General features: G+C 45.7%; 1 protein-coding gene across 1 annotated transcript; it reads right to left on the bottom strand.

The window, feature by feature from the left end:
• Positions 1-5,433: 5,433 nt before the first annotated feature.
• On the bottom strand, positions 5,434-7,638 carry LOC134460498 (apelin receptor B-like). The gene is made up of 3 exons (XM_063212884.1): positions 6,931-7,638; positions 6,728-6,784; positions 5,434-5,439 (listed from the first exon to the last, which is right to left on the bottom strand). The coding sequence occupies exons 1-3, from the start codon at positions 7,636-7,638 to the stop codon at positions 5,434-5,436; spliced, it is 771 nt and encodes a 256-aa protein (XP_063068954.1).
• Between the last annotated feature and the right edge of the window lie 2,427 nt (positions 7,639-10,065).

Genomic DNA, 10,065 nt, shown 5'->3' on the forward strand with positions numbered 1-10,065 from the left:
AAACATAAAGTTACAGACCAGATATAGCATGCTTCAACGACGTGATGAGGAGTGAGGCAAATGCAGGAAGCGTATGCGCCAGACGACCAACGGCCCAGCGCCTTGATCGCAGTAGGGGACAGACCCCGCTTAGCGGCCGATTCTGAACGAGCGTGCTGTATACCTCTTGGGCGAGGAACGAGAAGAACGAAACAGAGTTAACAGAACAGAAACAGTACACTGAGCCAGATGACAAAGCGAGGAATGAGCCGAATGCAAGACGCACATGCGTCGGACGACCAGCGGCTGACAGCCTGCACTATGCGGGCGTCTGCCCAGAGTGGTGAGAGAGACAGCTTTAGACAAAGCATGAGTGGCTAACATTAAAAGACGAGCACCTCGGCCAGGATAGCAGAAAGGTCAGGTTAAAACAGAGGAGAATCGGCAGACAACTGGTAATCATGACCTAAGAGAGGGAGAGAGCAGAGCTTGTAGCTGAAACGAACAATGAATGAAACACCAAGAAAACATCTCGACCAAGAATAATAACACCATGTCAGTTATGATAAACACCTACGCGGTGTGGCGCGGTGAATGCTTGTGCAAAGCAGGCATGGACACAGGCAGTGGGGCGGATGCCCTGGTTGGTTGAGAGAAACAACTTGCGGTAACTGCATGATTAGACTAGCAATAAAAAAAGGGTGGCACCTTAGTCAGGAGAATGCAGAAAGTGCGAGCTTACGACAGAGGAGAGTTGGAGAGCCGGTTATCGAGACCTGAGAGGGACAGAGCAGAAAGCTGAAACATCACTGAATAACGGCACCAGAACAAAAACGGCATATCAAAATAGACATAAACTCCTACTCGCTACCAGTGGGTAGCTGCGATAAGTTCGTCATGCAGGATGGATGAGGATACCGATACAACCAGGTGACTGGCGTTAAAGTTGGGGCGACAGCCCAGTGCGATGCTGAGGCGATGGCCCATTGTGATGCCGAGTTGTGATGTTGAGCCGTGGTGTTGAGGTGCGACAGCCCAGGGCAATGCTGAGGTGTGCCGTTGATGCACGAGCCCTGAGTCGCCGGCCCAGGGTGATGTAGAGTCGCCGGCCCAGGGTGATGTAGAGTCGCCGGCCCAGGATGATGTAGAGTCGCCGGCCCAGGATGACGTTGGGGCCGATGCCCAGTCCATCGTCGGGGCCAGAGCCCAGTCCATCGTCGGGGCCAGAGCCCAGTCCATCGTTGGGGCCAGAGCCCAGTCCATCGTTGGGGCCAGAGCCCAGTCCATCGTTGGGGCCAGAGCCCAGTCCGACGTTGGGGCCAGAGCCCAGTCCGACGTTGGGGCCGATGCCCAGTGCATGACGTAGCGTATGCCCTACGTGGAGCGGCAGGCGCACGTGTATGTGAAAGTGTACGGGAAAGCAGCAGAGACCACCATCACCAGATATGAGAAAACAAACACAATACGACACATCACAGTCCGAGCGCCCTGACGATTCCAATGAAGCCTAAGGGCACGAGTGGTGTACAGAGTGAGAGGGTTAGCCCATAGATGGCTACCAATGGGATCAGAACCCTGACAGGACTCCATGGGCAGAGTTTCATGTATAATTTAAGTATGATTATTAACGGTCATCATCGATGTACTTCCCACGGATATCACTCATTTATTTACTTAAATTTGGACGGTGTATATGTAGCCCATTGTGATCAGAATAACTCGAAATAGACAAGACATTGCGACCGGCTACAATATCCCTCGATGCGACCGGGCGCAGGCCGAAAGCCCCGCGTGATCTTTAAAGGTACACTGTGCAGGAAAGGGTCAAAAAAAAAAAAAAAAACTGCAACTATGCTGCTCGTTGAAACTGAGCTGCCTATTGCCAAATTTGGTCTTTACATGAACATTTACCATGTAATAAACAATATTTTCTAGTATGGTCCAAGTAAAGTCTTTTTTTTTTTTTTTTTTTTTGGAGCAAAAAATTGCTATTTGGTAAATTCAAAAATGGTGGACCATGGAGAAGATTCCCCCTTACATGTAAGAAAAGTGCAATTTTTTCAGTCATAAGGAATACTTGGAATTTGATGGTGGGGTAAGTATTCACAAAAAAGGTAATTAGTGAACTGGCAGCATGAGTCTGGAAATAAACAACTAAAATCTCACACAGTGTCCCTTTAACTTAATCCAGCCCTGAATGACTTGAAGCGGGAGTGAGGAAGCAAGGTACACTTATCAATACGAACTGCAGGCAGTGCGACGACAAGAGGTGATGATTGGCATGCGCGCATAAGCTTAATGTGCGATCCAGAAGTCTAGGCCTACGAACCGAAGTCATAACTCTTAAAAGTCAACGAGACCGCCACATGGGCCAGTCCATGCAAACGAAAACGTAAAATAGGCTCGTGTTGTGGGCATAGGCTACTGAACGGAACATTGAAAATAGGCAGGTGCAAACTGATGAACGCACGACCGGAATCCACGTGAATGAAAAACTGTAGGCGGTGCTACGGCCCGTAGGCTGAGGTCCTTGCAACATCGCTCCGGAACATAGGAAGTACGTTTGTAATCAGGACAATTAAGAACGAGTGCAAGGCTCTGCAATGTCCTCCGTCCGGTGTCGTGACAGGCAGTAGCACGAAACAACACAGAAGGTAATGTCGGGTTATGCATGCGGGCGAGGCGCTTCGATATATAAGTAGCCCATTTAGATCTGTATCCCCAGCAAACGTTCCAAAAAAGCCACACCGACCGGTTCATAAATGCTCTATAATATTGGCAAGCGAATCACCAGTCCATCCGCAGCAGATGAGGCCGACGAGGACCAAGTAAATTGTGACTCGCAGTACCCATAACGCCTCCGAAAAAACAAATGTGCTGAGCAGATAAGCTGGCTAAGTGCGCGAGGCGCAACGAGAGAGCACCGCGGGCCCAGTTACTTCCCCAGCAAATGTTCCAAAAGTCACTCCAACCAGTTCATGGAATTCTCCCAAATGACCGCAAACGAAACGTAGGCCATCAGTCAACCAGCGGCAGACGAGACTGATATCCGAGACAGTGCAACAAGCCGAGTATGAGGCATAAGAGGCGACTTGCCTGGACAACAACTTCCCCGCAAAAATAGTCATTCGCTGAGATAAACGTTCCCTGGGTCCGCAGGACAAGTGAAGGGAAAGCCGCCAGGTTACTTACGAATTACACCAATTCGGGGAAATCCATCCACAGGCAGGCTAGTTCAAAAGCAAATCCACAGAAATCAGGGAGCGGCGTGCCAAACAAATTGATTGAAGCCTTGCGAGAAAATTATTAGGCTGTTAAAAAGCACCGATTGCGTGCCACGCGTTTGAGCGGTTGGAAATCCCATCCCAGCAACGGCAAGGTGAGGAGTTATCAAGTAACCAGGTAGAAAATAAACAGAATGTTTGATAACGAAAACGCCGGACAGCCACTTTAAATTCGGCTTAACTGGAGAGCAGAGAACAGAATGAGTGACTGATTTTTAAACAAACGTGAATGCGATCCATTGGCTGAGAGAGAACGATGCATGAGTGATGCATAACGGGGATTCCCAAATCTCGCGTTGTGATTGGTTGACGACCCTGGGCAATGATGACGCATGTATGATCTGTCAAAAGGGAGATTGGATGGTTAGCCTAGTAAGTTTGACAGCCGAGAAATTCGAGGCTCCCTGGTAGAATTTACGCAAGCTCCCATTTCTATATAACACTAGGCTATAATATTTCTACTATCGATTACTATCGACTATAGCTAGACAGAATTTAAACATTTTCAATTGGCAGAATTTCACTGCCAAAGGCATTGTTTTCTCATAGTCAGCTTTGTGTAGTCAGTGCATTTGAGATGCGCATAAACACATAGTCTTGACATCGGCTCTATCAAGAACACTTCAGCAACTCTGGACAATTTGCACTGGCTTTAGGCAAATTTGACCAAAGAACCTTCCACCGTGCTGAGCCAGTCCATCCCCACTCAGCCAGAGAGGACAACTGCTGATACGACACTACATGCCTGCATAGCAATAGCCAACTGCCCTCTTGATATGCTGTGGCAGGATAGCCTTGGGATAGCCAGGATAGTCATTGGATCGCAACTGTTTGGAAGCCTCCTTGAGATAGAATCACAGAACTCACACCTTGACCATCTCTTAGGGAGGTGTGACATTAACAACTGTAGAGAAATATATGAATCCTCACTATACCCTACCTAAAGAACTGAAGATGATACTTATGCATTATGAATGTGTATTCCCTATGTTTGTCTAGTAATTGATACAATAAAGATGTTTGTGTCACAAGTCTTATTTTCTCTCGCTGACCTATGGGCACCGGAGGAGGTGCGACAGGCAGCAATGCCCAGCAGGTATTAACAGCTACCTGTACAATCCTGATGAGGAGTGAAATGTTCCTTGAGCATTGTTCAAGAGTAACCCAGTCATAGATGAAGGTGTTTAAAGACCACACACATTCTTCCCAAAACCCTCACCATTTTGCCAGATTCACAAACATCAGCTATGGCAAAAGACTGAAATTGGTTTCCATAGTGTTCACAGTCTGAGTTCCACAGTTAATAGTCTGAATGTATTGTCAGTAAGTTTGCATGCATGATTAGATATGCTTATGCTATAATTACAGTAATATCAATGGGACACCACACTGACCGCTCAGCACCACATAGACTAGCCTAGTTTGAAATGAATATTCTTCCCCAAAGCTGTCACTAAACTGAACTTACACTTACTGGAATGTATTCATCTACAGTATAAAGCACCATGCACCTTGTATTAAAGCTCAAATCTCAGTATACTTTGTAAAATGACAATAAAGGCTTTCTATTCTATTCTATTCTAATACGATTGCTCTCAATGGGACACCACACAGGATGCCCAGAACCAGAATATGAACTTGTTATATTTCCAAGTAGCAGGATTTCAATGGGCCCCAACCTGGCCACCCCATGGTCAAAACTGTCCTGATGTAGAGGAACCAACTTGGATTGCTTTCCTTTCAGCTTTCCTCTCTTTGCACAGCTCTCCATCTTATGTATGGATCAAATGTTTGTATGAATTGAAGAATATTTTGTTTTAATTTACAAAATACCAAGTGTCCCAACTTTTTGTAAACCAGTTTGTATCTCAATATTGTAGCACCCAACTCACTATACGTATATAGTGATTAATAAAAGGCTACCAGGACATGTCAAGAATAACTTTGCTAGGTTACAATTTACAACACAGCACTGTCCTAACTGTATTCATGTATGCTTTTTGTCTTTGCAAAATGTTCAGTTTTTTACCTCTGAATTGTCAGATGGCTTTACTAGGCTCATGTATAAAGATAAAGACAGGCCTGATGTGTACTGAGACATGTAAGCCATATTGAGACATTATGTCTTCAAAAAGTGAATTGAAGTGTAGATTGTATTTTCACATAATTGCTATGACTTCAATGGAAACAAAATGACATCAAAGGGGACATTGCCACACATTGCTAATGTATAACCTCTTGAAGGATTCATGTAGTGATTTTAGGACACGGTCAATATTCAGACATCACAATACCACATAATTGCTCGGAACCTGTTTTCATTGATGCTGGTTGCTACTGTAAGGAAAAGGGTGAATATTTGTAATATGGAGCATTTCTCAGCATTGCTACAGTGATTTTAAGACAATGGCTCGGGTACATATGCCTTAATACCACAAAATCAATTAGAAACGGCATAATTAATGCTGGTTGCTAAGGGAAATGCTTTACCTAGCAACCGTTGCTATGCAACATGGAATTTTGAGTGCCTCCACCCCTGATATTGATAAGCATGTCCTAATGAACACCTGTGCCAATTTTCATGCTTGTATCACCTTGTGAGCGATTTTTTCACCCATTGCTTAGACTAATAGATTTCCTGTCAAACTTCAAAATTTCGGTGATGTTGCGTCGACGAGGTGACATGTCACATGGTGTCAAACTATCGCGGGATGAATGCGACTGCAGTCAGATCTTGCAACCTTTGCAGTTGCTTATTCCCTTCAACGCTCGTCTGCAGACCGCCTCCGAGGTCATGCGCCCATGAACTGGTTGGTCAACAACTCACTCACGGGTCTATAAGAGTCTTGTCTCACACCTCTACACAAGTTTGCGCAGGTCCCCACTTCAGCTCCTCCTCGATGCCTGTCCCCCCACTCCTCACACATGGTGTGTTAGTAGAGCAAACTGGTGCGAGCTCATCGTCTCATTCATATTTGTGGCCGACTTTAAATGCGCTGTTTTAATAACACCCACATCGTGACAACAAGTTCTCGCTCACGTGTTTTTTCTCCATCGATCGACAAAAATCTAAGTCGTATGAGCCTACTTCAGGTCATACTGAACTGAGGGCTGTACCAAGTAATGGGTTTCACGGACTTGGGTATCAACCACTCAAATTTTCCCTGTAATAACTAATTCAGGGTCACCTAAAGGTTATGGCTTTTTTTTCTTTGTAGGTTTAGTACAGTAGGCTACAAAACATACATGTGTTTATTATTAGCTTAGTTGTATGTACAGTATAATATGTAGCATGCAATAATAATCATCATCATCATCGTAGTCATCATCATACACACATCACATTTATTTGTTACATGCACAAGGTAAGCAAAAAAAAACCACTAGAACTCTAATCTTCAAGCCTCGGTTTAAATTTGTGACCAAATGTTGTCCACCAAATGTGAGGCTTGGGTTAGTCTTACCCTGTTGTTAAACTTGTCATAACGTTTCCCTTTGACTCTTCTGGGGTTCGGGAACGTCTGCGAAATGTCCACGTGTATAACAGAGGGTTCACACAGCTGTTAAGCATCGTGAGAGTCTTTGCAACACCATGACCTGAATACCAAAAGTGGTTAAGTTGTACTACTGGGTTGCTTGGCCTCAGCGCAAGTCCAAGAACCCTCACAAGGTTCATCACATGAAAAGGGAACCATAGTATGAAAAAAGTAACAAGGATTGCAATCACCAATCTGGCCAGTCTAGGGTTGCTGAAGAGGGGGTTTTGCTTCACCTTCTTGTGGAGGCAGAAGTAGAACATCGCCATGATGGAGAAGGGAAGGACAAAGCCCAGCAGTGTCTCGCCGAGAAGAATGCCCAGTGTCTCTTCGTCAGTGACTCGCTGACAGACCGAATTTTGTCCTTCTGTAATGTCTGCTTTTACTGCGGCTGGGCTGGAGAGAATCAGAGCAAGACTCCAGAGGCAGACAAGAAGTAGCTTTTCTCCTTTGCTGCCCAGCTTGGTCCACTGGCTCCGATGCAGAACCACCACGTATCTCTGAATGCTCATCAGAGTCACAGTCAGCACGCTACAGTTGGTGCTGGTAAAGATGAGCAGTGAAGCGAGTTTGCACAGGGCCCGGCCTAATGTCCAGGCAAAGTTCAAGTTGTACATCCACAGCGGTAAAGTTATCAAACGTAAGATGTCTGAAGCAGCGAGGTTCAGCATGAGATGGAGGGTGAAGTTGTCCTTCTTGAGGTGGCGACGGAGGAAGACCAGGACAGCAATGTTAGCGGGGACACCCAGTAGGAAACAAGCACCCAGAACCCCAGTGCTGGCCTGATGCATCGTAGAGATGCCGGAGCCGTTAGATCTGGAGTGGTTCAGATGCTCCATATTCCCACAGATTGACTTCAGCTGTACCGTACTATCAGCTACTGCTGAACAGTGCACGGACAGAGAGTGGAGCACCACAAGCGCCTCATCATGGATATAAACAGGTCATGCAATAACCACATCCCGTGTCTTTACAGTAAGAACACAGCGTACACAGTCTACACAGCACAGCAGACAACACTGCATTATAGTATAAAAGATTTTAGAAAGATTTCTGTTTGCGCAATAACTTTTGGAAGGTTGGATGGGGTAAGACCACCTCTCATGTGTGGATACCTTATAAAAGGTACACAGGAACTTCACTTTTGGTGGACAATACAAGACGGCCGCAGTGTGGAGGCATCCATATCAAAGCTTACGTAGTCCATCGAGATCTGTCTGTTTTCATTTTGCTAAACGAGATTAGGTAAAACTAGATGAACTCGCATATAGTGGCCAAAAGTATTTATGCCTGGCAAGTTCGTCTAACCTTGGTCATGGTAAGATTGCCACAATAGGCACCAGCCCGGACCCACCAATGACCACCTGTTTGAGTCTTTGGGGCAGGACGTTAGAGGCAGCAGATTGGCTGCGGGCGGCTAACAAAGGCTGATCGTTTGATAAGTCAAGGCAGAGGCGATTTGAACCATAACAACGGTGGTCCCATCCACAGCCATCAGCAATCTGAACCGAGCAATTACAGACTAACATTTGCATGTTTTTGTCAGGCTGAAACTCAGGATTCTACAGTAGAGGCTTGAGCTAGCCAGAGGCCTGAGGGAGCCAATCAGAGGCGGTCGAAAAGGCGCTCACGTGTGCTTCTTGACAAACGGAAGTTTACAGTTAGTTCAAAGATGATTACTATGGCACTAATGCAGAGCCTGTTGGGCCTATTTGCCCGTGTTGTGTTCTTTGTCCTTTTCTGTTTCCTGTTTCCTTGAACATAAGAAACGCACACATCCAAAAATAAATGATTGCATTCTAGTGAAGTGTAGCAAGAAACCTGTGGTTTCATACTGTATGTTGGGATGTGTAGGCTAAACCTCTTCTTTTGCAAATATATTTAACATGATTTAAGTGTAACAGAGGAAGACATCATGTCTGAGGGCTTGCTTGTACACAGCTCACCACAACACACACACACACACACACACACACACACACACACACACACACACACACACACACACACACACACACACACACACACACACACACACACACACACACACACACACACACACACACACACACTGGTTTGCATTCATATGCAGAGCTGTGAAAGCATCAACCACAACCTTGTTTCTGTGAAGTGATGCTGTGAAGTGATGCTCCCAATAAAACTCACAATGCTCTCGCTCTCGCTGTCCCTCAGTTACCTCACTCAAGACAAGGGCATGTTTTTATTTGTGTAGCACATTTCATAAACACAGGCAGTTTAATGTGCCTCACAAAAGTAAAATCATAAGAGAAACACACACACACACACACACACACACACACACACACACACACACACACACACACACACACACACACACACACACACACACACACACACACACACACACACAAACACACACACACACACTCTCACTCAGACAGCCACTCAATTGCACGTTCACTCAATCACTTAACCATCCACCCATTCTTTCAACCACAGCCATCAGACAGACGACTGTTCAGGCCAATAAAAGCAAAGATTGCAGATCTTGCAGTTTAAAATGTTCATATATAGTGATATAGTTGAATAAAATGGCAATGCTGCCTTGTGAGAGTGACTTCTATTTTGTCAAATTTCCATCATTCTATCATGAAAGGCTTGTTATGTTATGAATGTTGAGACATGCCTCGTGAAACAGTCATGAATTTTTTTGGTCTAGTTTGACAGCTGCTATGAATGTATTATTGATCAGCCCGTACCGATGCCATTTCGAAAGGTTTGTATGCCAGAACTACAAATGCACTCATAGTAACTCTGAGATAGATGAACAGTATGCCTCTGGCACCTTCGTAGGCAGGGGTGCCGACATGGGGGGACAAAGGGGACAGTTGTTCCGGGCCCAGGGAGAGAGGGGGCCCACAATTGGGTCCTCATTACATTGTATCTATTGGGCTAGGGGGGCCTTTCAGATTATCTTGTCTTGGGCCCTGCCAAAGCTGTCAGGGGCCCTGTTCATAGGCAAAGGAAAGAATAATGCTCATGATTCATTGCCAATTGATTTCAGCACATCAGCTACAAAGAAAGCTGAAGTCTTCTTCATGAGCACTCACACAGACATGCGCGCACACACACACATACCCGCACATGCACGCACGCACACACGCACACACACACACACACACACACACACACACACACACACACACACACACACACACACACACACGCATGCACGCGCGCACGCACACACACACACACACACACACACACACACACACACACAC

This window comes from Engraulis encrasicolus, chromosome 13 (genome assembly GCF_034702125.1).
Source record: "Engraulis encrasicolus isolate BLACKSEA-1 chromosome 13, IST_EnEncr_1.0, whole genome shotgun sequence".
Taxonomy (NCBI): Eukaryota; Metazoa; Chordata; class Actinopteri; order Clupeiformes; family Engraulidae; genus Engraulis; species Engraulis encrasicolus.